Source organism: Cyprinus carpio, chromosome A10, assembly GCF_018340385.1.
Source record: "Cyprinus carpio isolate SPL01 chromosome A10, ASM1834038v1, whole genome shotgun sequence".
Taxonomy (NCBI): domain Eukaryota; kingdom Metazoa; phylum Chordata; class Actinopteri; order Cypriniformes; family Cyprinidae; genus Cyprinus; species Cyprinus carpio.
The window spans coordinates 1,453,487-1,472,442 of NC_056581.1; the positions used below are offsets into that span (position 1 = coordinate 1,453,487).

At 37.6% G+C, this 18,956-nt stretch overlaps 1 protein-coding gene across 1 annotated transcript in view; it reads right to left on the minus strand.

Moving 5' to 3' along the window:
• Positions 1 to 18,956, minus strand: part of LOC109097263 (ciliary neurotrophic factor receptor subunit alpha-like) — a 152,190-nt gene that overhangs the window by 35,398 nt on the left and 97,836 nt on the right. The window contains exon 4 of the mRNA XM_042764679.1: positions 1,005 to 1,122. Coding sequence (XP_042620613.1) covers positions 1,005 to 1,122 — 118 coding nt within the window. The remainder of the gene's footprint in view (positions 1 to 1,004; positions 1,123 to 18,956) is intronic.

Here is an 18,956-nt window from a genome sequence, read left to right on the forward strand (position 1 = left end):
GTTTAAAATAACTTTTCTATTTTAATACGTTTTAAAATGTAATTGATGGTAGCTGTGTCACATGATCCTTCAGAAATCATTATAATATGCCAGTTTACTGCTAAATAAACATTTTTGTTTATTATTTACAATAGCTGTGCTGCTTAATACTTTTGTGAATAGAAAGTTCAAAACACATTTAAGCAGCATTTTCACTTTTGATTAATTTAATGTGCGATACAGTTAAAAATGTTGCGAGGCCAAGTACAAATCTGAACCTGTTCAGCAAAAAAAAAAAAAAAAAAAAGATATTTTATTAATATTTTATCCATTGCAGGGCTGAGCTAGGCTAGGCTGTCTCCTATCCAAGTACTAAACAAGCCAAACCTTGGTTATCCTCCAAGATGAGATTAGACGAGAACATGGTTATATGGCCATAAGCGTGATTCATATGAACTACACGTTAAATAAATAACAATATCATATTTCATGTGCTCCAAATGTATGTTTATATACCCTTAGACATTAAATTTGTGTATTCATCTAATTATATGCTGCAAGGTAATTTTTTTTTCTTTTTTTTTTTTTCAAAATGATCAAATTAGTGTTTGTAAATACTAGTGTGGATTCAGAAGTTTCAATTTTGTGACTGATGAGGATAAAGCTACTCTTTGGTTGTCCAGACAGATGTGGGTAGATGAGGAGAGAGGGTTTGAGAGAAATAGAGATGGAGCTCTAGGAGGGTTATTCCTCAGGGGCTTTCGATTGAGAGTCCACTTATACTGCCTTGAGTTCCAGCACTCAGAGTCAGACAGGCCTAATCAGCTCTCAGCAGACAGCGTCTGACCGCATAGATCACTGATTCAGATGAGCTCGGTGTGTCAAAAAAACTAAGACCAACAAGAGAGACCTGACAGATGGAGTTGCAAATAAAGACGAGCAGAAGAAAGTTAGGGCTGAGCGGAAAGCGAAGGTTGACAGATGGAATTGCAAACAAAGGGAAGGCAGACAGGAAAAAATCTTACTGAACATCAATTTCGAAGTCCGTAGGGATGTACGTCGGATGCTGAAGGTGCCAACTGCAGTAGAAGCCTTTGGGATAGGTGTTTGATCGACACGTCACCTGCGGTTCCTTCGGAGGAACTGTGAAGAAAGTAGAAGGGTGGAAAAGTAAGTACTTTGTCAGTAACAACACCTTCGGAAATCCATCAGCTGCCCAAAATACAAGTCCCAGGAGAGATTTTTTTTTTTTTACGATATCCCCTGCTTATTTGGCCGCGTAACCCCTTGAACCTCCCCTATTCCAAACATCAAGTGGGAAAGGAAATGTAATAACCGCCCATGCCCTCCTTCCAGATTAGGGTCCTTTCTTACAGCGCCACTGGACCGTGCCTACAACTGCCAGAATTGAAACTGATGACTTGGACCGGTTGCCAGGGTTACGCATAATATTACCCCTTCTCATGCGTTCCTGTGTGTGAAATGGAGAGTGACTTAAGCCAGGTTGGCTGCCGAGCGCCGCCTTCTCCTTCCTCATCTCCATCGGCCCCCGGGGGCCTGACAAACTAGAGCCCGCAAGAAACAAAACTACTTCTAAAGATCACCTCTGGGCTCCCCTTAGAGCTTTGATTGTGCTAAACACCGCACTAAGCTGGCAGCTTTTACACACGTTCTTTCCCTACGTGATTGCGATGAGACTGGATTTTAGATTTTTGAAAGAGATTTTGGCAAAGTATCTGTGCACTTGTGAGAACTTGCGGTTCTCCTAAGGCCTGAAATAAAAGGCACAGCCTAAAGAACATTTGAAAGTGACTTTAAGCCCTTTCTGAGCCATGTGGGTAGAGGTGCTTGCTAAGGTAAGCACCATTATTATGGCAAGCAACCTAAACTATGTGGAACTATGGTATACAACTGATCCTTGATGCGTCAAATTATGTTCAGTTACTTTAGACGATCTACTCGGCAGACAATAAAACGGACAAAAAAGAGACCCAAATATAGTAACTAAAATCGACAGACTTGAGGGTTGGCTATTTTGATTTGGGCCAATCAGCAAACACCAAGAATTCCCTGGCAACCATGTTGCAATACCCTAACAACTATCAAGAACACCCTAGCAACCAGATCTTGTATTTTATTTTTCAAAAATATTTATTTATTTATTGGAGTGGTTTTAGAATAAACAAGTGAAAAAGCAAATCTAATAATAATACTACTACTACTACTACTACTACTACTACTACTACTACTACTACTACTAATAATAATAATAATAATAATAAAGCCAGTGATATAACACACATCATACTTGCATTCTAAACAGATTGAGAAAACAAGCTTTAACATCATATGCAGTTTTTCTTCTAAGGTAAATAAATCATGTTGAGATATTTTTTACTATAAAAACAAGACAAAGAATATTATTTTATAAGTGCAGAAACAAGTATTACCTAATAGTCCCTCCTTCAATAACCTCTTACACTGACCCCTCCACACTTTTACTTTAAGTCTAATATATTTATTTTTATTATTATTTTACAGCAGGATAGAATTATAAGAAAGTATAGAACAGGACAGAACAGTGAAAATGCGGTCCTTCCGAATCACTCTGCTGTTACTTGGGCAAAACATATTGTTCAATTCATTGGTCAACAATGAAGAATCAATTACGAATTGAGTTTTACTCTTTTGCTAGGAAATAAACAAGAATACTGACCAAAAATCAGGTAACTGTAAACCACACATTGCTAGACTAAAACAGTGAAATGAAATTAGCTGTGTGAGAAAACAGGATGCAGGAGATAACAGAACACTTGTTAGAGGAGGAGCCCGGAGCATGATGCGTTTGACCTGACATTCCATCCATGAGCTGCGAGCTCAGAGTTTTGACAGTTTCTCCTCAGGAGGTGCATTCCTTCATAGAGTTGTGCCTGCAGGAGGCCTTCCTCAACCTCAGGCCAAATGGGCATGCTGACAGCTCACGGACCCTCATCCCCATTTGTACTAACAATGCCGGAACCCTCCCCTTTCACTTCCACACCCTTCCCAAAAGAAAGTGCATGGCCATCCACACAGTGGAAGATCTCAGAGACATTCTCCAAAGAGACGAAAGCGGCTAAACAAAAGAAGGTTGCTTTTCTGAGAGAATTTGCAACCTAGCAACACCTCTATTGTTTCCTTTATGTCCAGGACAGAATGTTGTTGAAGTGACAAAAGACATATCTCAGTGTTCTTCCTTATGAGTGATTTCATCTAGGCTACCAGTGCCAAAGGAACAGCGTTAGCCGGAGATGTGGAGAAGCTAAACAAAAGTGTCACTTAAGCCATTTTGATCACACTAGCATTATAGGAAATGAAAGGGAAAGTTATTTAAAATGCTAAGTTAGGAGGGGTGAATCTTATAAAGAAAGTTCTAAGTCATATATCAATGGCAAATATAAAAAAAAAAAAAAAAAAAAAAAAAAAAAAAATATATATATATATATATATGTATGAATAAAAATCATACACTAAATAAAAACACACTAAAAACACTGCTTTACGTAAAGCAACAACTTGGGACTGTTTGCCTCATTGATGTGAAACTCAAAAAAGTGACCCCCCACCCCCCACCCCCAATATGGTCAGCAAGACCTCACTTTATGTAGCCATAACCCTTCAGAGTGCTGTCACATCATATCCAGGCATAGCAAATGATACCTTCCAAACTCTTGGTACAAAAAGAGAAACTTTAGTACTATTTGTAATAAAAGCTGATAATTGCAGAAGTCAATGAAGAGGTGCAATTTAGCTGTCAGACGAAGTACACTTAATGGTGAAAAAAATAAAGTCCTTCTCAGCCTTCCGGAGTCCTGTTTTTCTATATTGATGCAATTTAAGTGAAACATGCGAAAACATTTGCCTTTGACCTTGGCTGCTTATTCTTTAACCCCACTTTAAATCTGAATCCTACTTGTCACTCAAGGCATTGAAAGCATCATGCGCGATTCTGACCGAGTCTACGACCCTAGAGGCATCAGGTAAACTCTTTTCACACATTCAACAAATCTAGCTGGTCATACAAAATACAAAAAAAAAAAAAAAAAAAAACCAATAAGGCTGCACTATTGCCCCCTTGCATTGCTGGCTGTCTGCTCCCTAATCTGAAGCCATTAAAAGGCCAGCACAATGAAAGACGTGGATTCAGGGGTCAGTTGACAAATGTCAAGTCGCCAGGCCACATGAAAGTCAAGCAAGTGAATCCCAGGCGACCACCACTATCATCACTAACTGCTGATCTGTCAAAGCTGGGTCAGAGCCCCCCTCCATGAAACGTCTGGAATGTGGACTATGTAATCGGCAATTGGAAGCAGTGGCGAGAGTGGTGCTGTGGGGAGGGGAATGAGACTCAAGTTGCATGGAAGAGCTCTACCTGGAAAAAAAAAGAGAGAGAGAAAAAAAAACTGCAACATTTTAAACATATTCTGGTTCACTGGGCAGCAAAATCTAAATGAATCATGATACCTGGTCCACACAGGCATTTATGAGTTGTTTTTTATATGCATTTTTAAGTATCTTCTTTGGGCATTCTATTACTGTATTATAACTGTGTTATAAATCAATTATTACCACATTTGTTGTTTATCTATGCATGTTATACTACAGTGTACACTATAACTTTTTTTTTCTATTATTTAATTACCTTAAACTGTGCTTTTAATATTGCATCTTGTCTAGAAGACCAGGGTTTAGGGGGTGGGGTCTTCAAACAGGCAAAACCATCATCATAAATTAGTCACAGTGCTTGTCCTGTACAAAAAGTGCCTGGCTGGCATCTTTTCAAAGAACAGCTTTGCTCTCTCTGTGCATGCATGCAAATTCATCTTTTGCCTCGGATCCTAATCGAAAGTCCAATATAAAAAAGCCCCATAAAGCCGACAGAGGTATATGAATCAGAGTGAGGGTGATTCTGGCCTATAGAAAACCACTGCTATATACCAACTAAATGAATTGTTCTCTCACAAGAGCCAATAAATCATCAATCTCCTCTGAGTATGTATTGTGTCATGGATGTACAGAAACTGGTCGCTAGCCGCAGAGTCTGTTCTGGTTCCGCCTTTCAAGAACAAAAAAGACAGCACTTTACTCATGCTGTGTTTTGTCTGTAAAACATTGCTCCTCTTGTCCATATGCTTCGGCCCACTGTTGAGAAAAACAGAGCTGAGCAAATGGGACAGGAAAAAGCCAGTCAGCAATCTTTAGCAAAACAATTTTGAAGTGTTGCACAAGCAAAATCCACCTTTGTATGGTGACAATAAATCTAAGAGTAATATACTGTGCAGTGTTAACAGTCCATGGCGCTAACAATGTATTTTTACAGTGAAAGAAAAAAAAAAAAAACTAGGATAAACTTTGTTTTTAAAAAGCCTGGTCTCAATGGCTTTGACAGGGTAGGTGCTGTTGTTTTCACTCAACACGTGTTCGGTCAGGGTGGCCTAGTAACGTAAACCAGCTCTCCACAGCTTCAGACCACTAGATTTAGACTGTTTTCTTACCTATGAAAAGAATAATTTAGCATGACTTGTTCCCATCCCTTCAAAGGCTAAATGTAGTAATTAAGTAAAAAATTTGCTATGGGTTAAATGTATAACAACATGCAATTAGATTAATATGTAACATTCCCCCCAGCTTTTCAAACAGGTTGCTATAATTGTCTCTTGCTAACAGCTGAGCTGTGTGATGCTGCTACAACCAACAGGCAAAACTTTAGAGACCAGTCAGAACTTTCCCAGAAATCCACATCACATCTGGGTCTACATTATCACCGGTCATGCCTTTTAGCCCTTTGTGACCAAAACAACCAGTCTAAGTTTGAGATCCACTTCACGTCTAAGATCCACTTCAGTGAAATTGCACTGAAAATAATCCTAAATTCTATGAGGTGAATTTCAAAGGTACACAAGATGTACATATGCAGTGACTAGAGCTGGGGCCATCTGTAGAGGGGCGGAATACATGAATAATTCTCTGAGACTCTAAACCTCAAGACAGTAATTTTATATTGAAGCCATTAGCGTGTGGTGGAAAAAAATAGCAGTTCTGTTTCCACAGGCCCTCTCCTGCACTGTCCCTTAACCATCCGATTATTATCGAGACAAAGGGATGTTTGAGAGATTTTGAGGACGTTAAAAGTTCTGGTCACTCCCGAGGGAATTCCTCAGATAGGGTTTGGTTCTGTGACCTAGCTCTAGAGTGAATCCCAACTTGGGATACAGGATTACTTCACAACATAGTATTAGAAAATGGATGCAAGTTGGAGCTGACTAATTAGACTGGTCTATCCTGTGACCACATCTTTGCATTTGCATGGCATGCACACTAAATATTTTTCAGCAACTGAAATTTACCAGTCAAGATTTTAGACCTAAAAGAAGACTGCTGTAATCATGGTTTAGAGTCTTCTGGTGGGTGTTATTCAAAATGTATTCCATTGTGCTCCTGAAGGCAACTTTTCTGCAGAGCTGATCTCCAATACACTTACCTGATTATCTGGTTCAGGTGTGTTTAATTAGGATTAGAGCTAAACTCTGCTGAAAGGTGGACCTCCAGGAGCAGGAGCGGGCACCCCTGCTTAAATGGACTGATGTATTACTTTTATTGAACACAACAGAGGAATTTATGGACTATAGCCTGGCCACCGAGGTAGGACTTGGGCTGTCAAGCTTCAAAATGACCCCAAAATATCATATAAGTGATTCATACATTGTCTAAAGCCATATGATAGCTTTCTGTCAGGAACAGACATAAATCTAAGATATTATGCACTGCAAACCTTGGCATTCACTCTAACTCTGCTTGGCGAGCAGAGAACTGTTCTTTTGAAACAAATCTTTTTAATAAATCAGTTGATCCAATATTTACAAGAGAAGTAGTCTGAATGATTTGTTCATGAACCAGATAGGTTCTCAAGACTTGATCCAGTTACAGTGTTTAATAGCCAACTGGATGGCAAGACTATCATTGAATAATAACTTCTTTTTTTTTTTTTTTTCATCACACAAAGTTATTGTATGATTGTGTGATAAGTTTGTATGACAAGTTATCATATTACAGCACATTAGTTATTTTAACTGTTTTTTTTTTTTTTTAATTTTTTAATAATATTTATGATGATTTTGTTTTCTTAAAAAGGTTTGTGTCTTGTAAATGTAGACTTGTAAATATTTTTGTCTCTTCCACCCATTCAGTCATAAAGTTGAAATGAAATCACAAAGAACCAAATGCTTCAGACAAATATCTGATAGGAATGGGGTGGGGGGATAAGTCATCAGGGGGAGTTAGACTCTGAAGTGGGCCATCATGGGGGGGCTAATTTGACAGAAATGCAGGGATGAAGACTGATGATTGCTGAGCATGTGGTTGAAAAACAAAGATGGGGCTGATGGAGGAAGAAGGAGTGGGAGAGGTAAATGGACTGACCTTGTAGACAACAGCATGGAAGAAGTAAAGCCTGAACTGAGCAGTGTTTGGGTGGTCTTAGAGCCACTGTGGACACCCTTGAGAAAAGTGTCTCTTTCTGGGAGTTTTTATTTGCTTTACCTTAACAATACCCTGAAATCCAAGAAAATTTTATCTTACTGTATATGTGAATGTATGTGTGTGTGTGTATTTTACACAGTTCAATCATTACCATGCATGCCCTACTGGGAAACAAGGGTGTCTGTATTCGGAATAGATGGATCATGACAGGGTTGTCATTAATCGAGAACACTTGGCAATGTGTTGCACTTACTCACATTTATTAGCAAGTCAGATACCAAACTTTGATCGCTCTGTGTCCAAAAAAAAAACAAAACACAAAAAACCTTTTATACAAAAGCATGAAAGTTAACACTAATGAGAAGCTCCATCATTCTCCATTTAGTGTTAAGGGTCACTAGAGTCAAAGGTGCCATCTTAGAAATATTACATATGCACTTAACAAGTTCCCATTAGGTGAAGAAATTTTGCTTACACCAGCACAGTTTTATTGTTGTTCCAGCTTGGCCAGTCTGGTTTTCAGATGCTTTGGCTGGTCTCCTAATCTGACAAGCTGGTTATCAAGTCTAGATAAACTCCTAACCTGGCTAAGTTATTATTCAAATGGTTTTGCTGATTGGCCCGCTGGTCTGTCTAAAAGCCCCTCTAAAACCATCAAAATAAGCCAGCCTAACCAGTTGACCAAGATGGGGAAGCTAAGATTTATTTATTTATTTATTTATTTATTTTCAACAATCCAATATTCCCTCTAAATCCCCCAGAACGGTATTTCAGTTTTTTTAATTATTATTATTATTATTTTTTTTTATGTTTATGAATGTCTGTGAACAGCTGGGACGTTTGGTCCCATCTACAGTAGGGTGGGTGATGGTGGACGGCCAGTCTAATATTCTATAGAGAGGCAGGGGATAAATGATCTTCATTGTGTGGATGGAGCTCCCTGTCATTCCACAGTCATGCTAATGGCTCTAATCTGACAGTGGGCTCTGGCAGTCGGCTCTCTGCTCCTTGCCTTTTACTGACGCCAACCCCACCCACCCCTCCACCTCCAACTCTTCACATTCCTGTCCCCCGTGTCATCTGCAAGGAACGGGCAGTATTACATGCCTGTTTGTTCCCTTTGTCACACAGCCTTCCCAGCTATTAAGGTTTGAGTCAGGAGGGGCAGTAGTTGGGGGTTAAAGGCTGAGAAAAGAGGTAGTTGTGAGGGGGAGGATGGTGGGTTTCTGCCTGAGACCACTAAGCTCAAACGCTGGCCCACATTCACTCTACCCCTGCTGATCACTAGCTATTGTTTCTGATCAGTCAGGAATTTGCTCATGCAAAGCCCTATTTGACTGAAAAAAGAAAAAGACAGTTCAATATGTAAGCTAGGGACTGGTGGTAGAAGGGAGGGCAATCTGAAGAATGTTGAGTTTGATCCATTAAAAAATGACAGCAGAGATTTTTCTTAGATTCACTTTGGCCATAGTGTAATGAACCTACAGATTTTAAGTGACCTTGGTCTGCAGTAGACACCCACAAATGTGTACTGTATGGCTGCAGCCTCCTCTTTATGCGAGCAGGCATTTGAGTTGAAAATTGGTACGCCAAGACAATCTAAAGCCATGTGGGTTGAGCAGGGATGAGAGTGTATCAGCTTAAAATACTAGAGGTAATCTACTCTGACAGTCCCAAAACCAATTGGAATTTAACACCACATGGGTGCTTCAGGAACCCATTGGTATGCAGGATTGTTTTCATCCTGTTGTGGTCCATCAGTCAGCTAGACAATTAAGACGGTTGCTAAAAGTTTAAGAAGTATCTTTAGTGAGGTGAGGTAAAGTAATGGCCTCTAATACAGTATGCATGTCAGGAAAATCATTTAAAAAAAAAAAAAAGTTGGTATTTGTAGACAGCTCGATTCCTTTTTGGCAAATTGAATCATGGCACAAAGTTGGTCTCCGGATTTACCCCTCAGTGTTTAATTAGTGACTGTTAAAGTTTAAAGTTTAAACCAGGGATTAGAAGTACTAGTGAGAGGATTAGTCCAAAATACCAGTCTGGGCTTTGGGAATAGATTCATGGTCTTAAATGCATGGCAGAATTTATCTCGATGTGGGGGGGCGGGGGGTGTTGGCAAGAAAGGTGTCATTTACATTTAGCTGAAGCTTTTATCCAAAGCAACTTACAGTGCAATCAGGCTAACATTTTTTTACCTAACATGTGTTAAAACCCACAACCTTTTGCGCTGCTAACACAATGCTCTACCACTGAGCCACAGGAACATTATGTAATTTCAGGCAATCAATTCTGGGTGGGTGGTTCTTACGGATGCTGGAATGCAAATGAATTGCAAACCTCTTGCTTGCATTTGTCAGTCAGATTCCTGACACAAGCATCGCATGACAGCTTCATTTATCAATTTGTTAGATGAACACCGCTCCCCAAAGATGGAATGCCTCGATTTCACCAAGAATTTCAATAGGTCTGACTGATCCAGGGCTTTTGACCTGTGGGATAGAGATTCTATTACTACAAGGGCAACCCCAGAGTTGTGGTTCGCCTAAGAAAAACAGCTTCGACTGAGAAACACTTGCCAGATAAAAAGTAATACAAGGGTTAAAAAAAAAAAAAATGGGTGGAAATGGTTCTAATGGGGGCAGCAGGAGCACAAAGTGCTCTCTAATTTCAGTCTAATTTTCTTTGAGAGGAAAATGACAGGTTAAGTTGAATGGTTCCCCTTAATATTTACTATTTCTCTTGACATTTTCCTCCACAGTGTTCTTGTGAAAATATCAGGCAGATTAACATTTGTGATGGGTAAGCCAAGAATCTCAGCAGGAATCACACTGGGGACTTAATTACTATACCTCAACGACAGCGTAAACGATCCCTCTGCTTATAATTAGATATCGGGACTCTGTTGTTACTTTGGAACATGCTCAGGCCAAGTGAAAATTAGTCACAGTTCAACAGATGTCTGTAATTTCTGTAAAAAGGATATTAAGTTAAGTAAAGGTTTTCAAGCCAGCATTCAAACCCAACGTAAACATTCTGTCCCACAAAGGCCCAAAAGTGGAGGATGCAGTGCTTAGTCTACATTCCCGATTGCAAAGAACTCTGGGGTTCGTCCCAAATGACAAATCACACACTTAGCCGGGAGACAGTGGCTATTTGGGAATGTATACCAGGGTTGCTCTGGGTGCTCCGGACATAAGAAAGAAGGAATCCCATTGAATCATTGGACCATGAATAGACTTCAGAGAGCTTTTTTCCCCACCACAGCCTCCTTGCACCCAAACTTCCCTTTGAGCTAAACACCCTTTCTTCCATGCACCTCGTCCATTCAGAAAAAAGTTTGTCCCTGTTTTTGCAGGAAAATAGCATTTTGTAAGACTAATGCAAATGGAAATGCTTTTAAGTAATGGCCATATGTACAACTAATGTAACCACATAAATTACTGAAAATGTTATTACAGTAAAAAGTAATTCCGGAGGGGTTCATACGTTGAACATAAAAGGTAGGGAACATGCTAAAGGTTGGTCGACACAAAGCCTTACAATAAAACAATTATTTTATTTCTTTATTTTCTCTTCAGTCTCTGCATTAAAATTGTAGGTGGTGCAATATGCTATACACTGTTACTTGTGCATATTAAAGCATTTTAGTTGAATTTGTATATTTCATTGTGAACGCTATAGACTAAGAGCTATATTGCATCTGTTGCATTTAACACTATGGAAACTTGGAACTTCAACCCCTGAAGTCAAACAGACGTATATAAGCACAATCACTGGCATTTAATGCTTCAACCAACAGCTCAGTATCTGTATGCATGCTCTAACACATTTCACTAAATACGTACACTGCAGGTTGCCTCACCCTACACAAAGCTCAGGACTGTCTGGATTGGCAAGGCAGTGTGCAATTTGGACAATACATGCAATTCTCATTAGGGTCTGGAGTTATGGGCTGGCCAGACCCACAGTCCTCTGTCTCAATTAATGGCAGTGACGTCTGCAATGAGAAATGAGAACAAATCAGCTGGGCTCTCCAGACAGTCGGCTTCTATCTCCGGAGAGTCGGACAGATTCACTTGCAGACATCTGGTCCATTTGCAAATTGCAAAATCCAATTTAAGCAACAAACCAAAAAATAAAAAAAATCAAGCATCAAGAAAGAATTCTGAGCAGACTGAAGATTCTGCAGGAATCAAACTGAATTCCCTGCTGCACTTCTGTGTGTCTGGCGCATAATTAATACTGTTTACCAGAAGCAAAAGAGGAAGACAGTAGGAAACCATTTATAAAATACAAGCTTGTTATTTTGAGCTACATTTAGCTTCTTTTATTAAATGTTGCATTGCTGTTTCAATTACCCTTTCCCCATGTAACAAGAGCTGACTTTAATCCGAGAGTAAATAAAAACAGCCTTCACATAAAGCTGGGCCATAAAGTTTTAAAGTAATCAGGCTCTGGAGAGAAGACTAGACCATCTGTAACATCATAATTTAAGTTTTATAGATTTTCACAATATTTGCCAAAATGATTTTTGTCCATGCACATTTTTTAAGCCGTTAAAGTTCTTAGAGATAGTTTATTTACATATAAACATTCTGTCATCATTTAGCTCACCCTCATGTCATTCCAAATCTGTAGAACACAACAGAATATATTACGAAAGAATCAGGGGAAAAAAAGGGACCCCATTGACTTGCATTAAAATGAATGAATGAATGAATGAAAGCGGGCCACCTTGCTCTCAACGATTATTTAATTTCAGTTTCGGTTTTGATTTTGGCCAGCAGTTATGAAAACATATGAATGTTCCTTTCCTTTATGCGATGCGCTGTCAGCCTTTCTACATAACATCCAAATAAGTCAAATCATGTAACGTGACTGTCATGTACAATCTCCTTCCTTTCTTGCTTGATACAAAAAAATCAAGTTAAATTTGCACTGAGCTGCAGAAGAGATCCTGTTTCCCAAGCGATTTCCTTTTCCGCGATTAAAGACGGACTGAAATACAGACAAATATAGGCTACTTTGTGCTTTGTATATGTAAAATGTCCATCTTGGTGAGTTTTCACTAAACACAGTCAGTTATGTCTTTAGTGAAAATAAATAGTTTGAAAAATAATCAAATGCTTGTCAGTATCTGTGCATTCCCGTGACAGCATCCTACTGTATAAACCTGCTGCAGTCTGTCATCATCTGTTAATCAATTAATAAATTTCTGTATAGCAGGCTATTATGAACTAAATTGTTTAACTGTTAAAATAGTTTTTTTATGGATGCACAGACAGCAGCACCCCCCCCCCCACACACACAAATCAATCAATCAATCAATCAATCCAGAGACACTTTTCAAAACATCTTCTATGTTGCCCAGAAAAAAAGAAAGTCAGGCTGGTTTGGAATGAATATTAAGGTGAATAAATGGCAGAATTTTAATTTTGGGGTAAACTATACCATTAAAGTCACTACATGTTAAGAATAAATTATTTATCCAGGCCTACATTATTATTATTATTATTATTTTTTTTTTTTTTCATACAAGAAGTCTATTTATTTAGGTATCAACCAGTGTTTCATCACAGTAATAACAGTCAAAAACACAATAGAAAGGACTTAAAAATGTTGGTATACTCACATTATTGTCGGTGAGATAGCCAGTCAAAACAAATACAACAAAACCCCTCAATTTCACATCTCCTATCAATACTGTTCCTTAGTAACTGTTCTTTTAAATACACTCACTACAGCTGCTACAATTTCAAGTTATGTTGCCCTCAGGCTATGTACATTACTTCATTGATCTTTATTCATCTTCTGTGGTTCATAAAAGGTCAGACTAACAAAAACAGAGCTGTTTTTATTTTATTTATATTTTTTTCAGTCCTTAGATGGTTATTCTTGAAGGAAACAACTAGAATCAGCTTCATAGAAGTGGAACACCTCTGAAAAACAGCCTATTTTTTGTTTTTGCACAAGATCACAAAAAGAAAAAAGGGGAAAGGCTCACTTCCATTCCAGTGTTGTTGTGTCTCTGAATGGATTGGGTCTTGTGGGGGGATTACGTTGCTCCCCATAATGACTGTGTGTAATAATTAATTGGATTAGGAGATTACATAGCGGCTCTTCCAATCTGTGCCCAGGGCCGTACTCTAGACTTATCTGATGGCATGATCTCAGCACTGTGTGACTATGTGCTAGAGCAATGTCTTATTCTGGGCAACAGGCGCCAGTGTTCAGATACAAGAAACTCAATGCTAACAGATGGGAAATAAGCGATAAGCGGTTCATCAGAAATCGTACTTAATTCAAAACTTTTTTTTTTCTTCATGACGTCTTACTGGAACAACGTAACTACATTAAATTACACATAAGATGGTAAAAGATCATTGGTATTGGGTCAGATTGTGTTTTATTAATGCAGCAGCTAATCAGCTAATTAGAAGGCATTGATTATCTATACGATACAATTCCAAATATTTTGGACAGATGCAATAAGGTAAGCTTATAATAACTAGTATTTACATCTACACGAAACTGATTAAGGACATAGCCATGACTAGTGCATCAACTGGATACCCATTCAGTACTATTTTAAATGAATGTTCAGGGTTCAATACAAGTTAGGCTCTATCAACAGCACTTGTGACATAAAGTCAATTAGCACTGACCACTGAAGCAACTGACCTCATTTAAAACATTTTGAATTATTTGAGCTGTGAACTTCTAAAATATTTAAATACTCATAGATTTAGGACTTCGGAACTTCTAGTTGTTCACCTTTGACGGTGTTTATTTCTGTTTACATTGTGCATTGTGGTAGGCTAATGGTTAAAAGTTCCAATTATTTCCAATAATAACTTGGCACACTGAAACATGTCCCTGAAGAAGGGAACGGAGACATCACATCGGTGACCGATGAATTGCAATATCCCAATTCGGCGGTCACCGACGTGACATCGAGATTGACCGACTGAAAGGGAACTTAAGTTATTACTGACAGTTTTTAATTAATGCAGACAGCTCTCAATTGAAAACCCCAGAGAATATGTTAAAAAAGAAGTCAAGGACAAAAAAAAAACAAAACAAATACAGATATGAAAATGCCAGCTTGTCGTAGTGTTATGCGCTAACATGCTTATAGGCAGAGAATAGAAGGAAAAAAGTCTGTCTGACAGCGCTAAATGTAGCCGGACATCACTTAAATGAACAAGGCACAAAGGGGATCACCTCACCAAATTCCTTCTGTTACTTCTCCACACACATAAAAGCAACTTTTCAGTTACTATTCTAATTTCGGCGAGGGAATGGAGGGAGAGTGAATAAAAGAATCAAAAGACGGCACGCTGTGGATAGGAATGGAATGTGACAATGCTAATTATTGCGTGCAAAGCTACACAAACCACAATTCCACCTAAAAATTGGAAGTCTTTTTTGCTTTCAAAAACTCCCGCTAGAGTCTCAAGTGTGAAAATCAGTCCCACATTCCTTTAGTTTAAAATGTCTAATTCGAAAATAATGTACTGTACAACCTACACTAAACCTGACCCTAAACATAAATGATACTGTTAACAAAAGCAAATGTGAAAAAGAAAACACATTTGCTGAAGCAATCACGTTTTTTTAGCTTGCTTCCACAATTCTTTGAGCTCTTTTATTGTGACTTCTGTTTCACAGGACTCGTACCAGAGTGCTTTGTGTCGTAAGTACAAGGTGCGCTACCAAGCAAGTTTACTACATCAGAAAAGCCATACATAGAGGCTGTATATGTGATGCAGACATCATAATGTATTAGTTTGTAAATCATGTGTTTAGCGGTTCCTTTATTGTGCAAGGAACCGCATGAAAATAAGTCTTAATTAATTGATAATCTGCCCCCATAATCATAATACTTAATTTGTGTGAAAAAGGATAAACTTGTTTGGTGTTTTACTGTCACTAGTGGTCCTTTCAGCTAAAAACTGCAATGAATTGCATGTATATGTAATTTTTTTGGAGTTGGTAGAGAAAAAGGGCAACTGAAAGACAAAACACTCATCTAAAAGAAACAAAAGTTTTTTGAAGGCTTCACAGTTGGAATATACAGAAAGATACAATGTGGAGGCAGAAAGAGCCACATCAATGGCACCATATATTCAAAGAGCAGCAAACAGAAAGAAAATGAGGTACGGGACCAGAGGGAGATGATCACCAACATGCTGGAGAACCTCTCCATGGAGCGTACTGATCTGTTGGGATGAAGTCAGGAATGCTGTCCCGCAAAGCCGGATTTATTCACTCGCTGCTGTTCCGTGCTGTGGCTCCTCTGGTTGCTCTTCTTTTCTTCTGACACTAAAAGACAGTCACTGACTGAAGCCTTTCAGCACACATCACCATGCCTTTGTGCAGCATAATCAAAGGACATGAATGTGTGCTACAGCCAGGAATCACCATGATTTGTCCAAGCAATGAGTCTGAAACGACAGGTTTTGCCACATAGTTGGCTACAAGGACCACAAATGTTTTGGAGAAGCGTAAGACTTGGAACTTCAGAGATCTGCATGAAATGATTCAAGTAAGAAGAATCGTTCACCAAAAAAAATAATATTCTGAATATTATTTACTCATTCCAAACCAGTATGGTATGGATATAAAATATAAAATAAATTAAAATTATATATATATATATATATATATATATATATATATATATATATATATATATATATATATATATATATATATATATATATATATATATATATATATATATATATATATAATTTATATATTTAATTATATATATATGAAATCGTCTGGTGAACCATTCATTTTCATGTTTTCTAAGAACACTTTAGCCACTGTTGGCTGATTTTTCATGCAAAGCACAGAAAAGTCAAGGCTTGGTTTTACATAGACTTGTTTAATTGAAAAGGCTTGTGTCCTCATGTGACCTAACTGTATTCAAAACAACAAATACTTTGGCTTGCCAGTTCATTTGCTAAGATAATCTTGGTCCCTTGTCATTATACTAATTAAGTCATCCCGGTTTTAAATCAAAGCTTAAATTAAAGTCGTAAATTGATCGTTGATAAAATACAGCATGACCTGTTGGGAGTTTATGAGTCATCTTTCATGCAGATGTTTCGATACTGTTGTTCATCTCAAAAACAGTCTGTTTCTGTATTCTGGGTTATTGCTGTGAGTGGGGTAACATAAGATCTTGAAAACGGAAAAACGCTTCTCATGAAATATTCATCATGCATGCGAATGTCTGATAACATACATTGTATGCTTACCACATGTGTGTGCATCAAATAAAGACCGCAGTAAAGACTTTGAAGATATATACATGTACACAAAAAGTAACTAAGTGTGTATAATAAAGTTAGACTACCAAAAGCCTTAATCGGTACTTTTGACTTATTTAAAACCAAATAAAATTGCAAGAGCAGCAAAAATGTATAAAATAGACCTGAATAAACATAGACTGTCAAAAATAAAAAGAAATTGGTCTTGTATTACAACAAAATTTATATATATTATTAAAGATGTTTTCAGGGATTGATATATTAATTAAGTTAATTTTAAAGCTTGAAATTAAATAATTCTCATTATATTTATATTTTACACACACATATATATATATATATATATATATATATATATATATATATATATATATATATATATATATACATTCTGATATATTTAATGGAACAAAGAAATGGGAAGGGAAAAAGGAGAGTTGTTTTTGCTACCATCCAAAGGTCAAGGGGTAAGGCTGTAAGCTAATAGTTTAAGATCGGTGCTACTAAGCCAACAGTTTCAGGTTTATCGACAATTACGTATTACGTTATTCAGTGGTGAAGATTTATTGAGATCGCAATTCTGTTTTATTACCATCGAGCAACCACTTAACCCCGAGAACCATTCCATAATAGATGATACTGTCACTCCAGACGAACAGCATTTTCTAAATAGCAAGTACCAAGGTCAGTAACCGATGAATGCTTGCATGTGTGTGTGCTATGTGTTTTGCATGATGATGTCATCAACATGATCAATACTAGAACGACTTCCTCACTCCTCCATTGTCAAGGGTCTATTGCCATTTCCCTAATCACAGACATTATGAGCACGCCGAACAATTTCCCCATTAAAGCACCATCAAGGATCTATTGAGAAAACAATCTGACCACATAATCATCACTCCTCTGCTAGATCACTGCCAAACCCAAATGAGAAACAGAATATACCAAATAGTGAGAGGTTACATCTGAATAAACATGAGTCTGAGCAATAGGATTTGTAATTAGGTTCAACTGAGAAATATTTGCTTATTTAATGGCCATGTGTTTTTGAATTAGACAGAATTAGTATGTCAGTGCTTCCCAGAGAACTGATTTACACATCAAAAGTCATTCAGTCGTAAAATGCAACTAGACACCTCTCCTCGATGTATCCTAAAAGTGCCAAGCATCAATGGAAACTGCATCCAACCAGATGCATTTCTGGCTTTCTACTTTGTAACCGTATGTACAGTATGTCATAGGAAAACAGAGAAATAATATATACAATTTCTTCCTGAAAATAGATAAAAAATAAATAAAAAATACTCATCCTTGTGATGCACCAAACTCTCTAAAAAATGTATTTTCTTCTGTAAAACAGAAAATGTGAGTTTAAGCAAAATGTTCACGCTTTCTTCACACAACAAAAGTGGATAGTGCTTTAAAAATGATAAAAAGGCATCAACTTTAAAGTAGGAGGGTGAGTAAATGATAAGAAAATTGTCATTTGTCAAGTTTTGCTTTATTCTTAGCTCTCAATACAACACAGGACTGCAAGTAAACAGGCAATTTGAGCAACATTAAAACTTTCATATTCAGTGACTAGCAATTAAACCTTTACAGTCTGAGAAACTCATTCAATCTTTTATTTCTAAACTTGCCATTTACTTGGCAAACCCTCTTTTTAGCCTGTAAACTTTAAAATGAACTCAATCTTTATTTAAGAATGTAGTTAATTCACAACCCCATGAAATCACAGAATTAAATTGGGATCAAACACAGGGCAGTCAAAGCAATTTGCGATAAAATCTTAGTGAAGTTCCAGTCGATTTGACTGACTTTCTAAATTGTCACCAAGTGCCGACAACACTGCATTGACTGGTCATTCTCACCAATTACTCTGTCCGTCAATATCAAAATGTGTGGCATGTTAAGTTCTGCATTCAAATCAGATGCTCCTTTTCTGGATTTTTATGCAGTATAAAGTAAACTTGTTTCCACTTAAACTAACAGGATTTTTTTTTTTTTAATCCAGTACAGTATGTTTGATAACTTTGGTAAACAAAGACTCCATTTCAAGGTCCTTGCCTCATAATTGCATTCGTAATGAACTTTCACATAATGAATATTCATTCACTGCTTCACACTCTAGGACTGTCTTCTGGCTACAAGGCCACTAATTGAATTGCT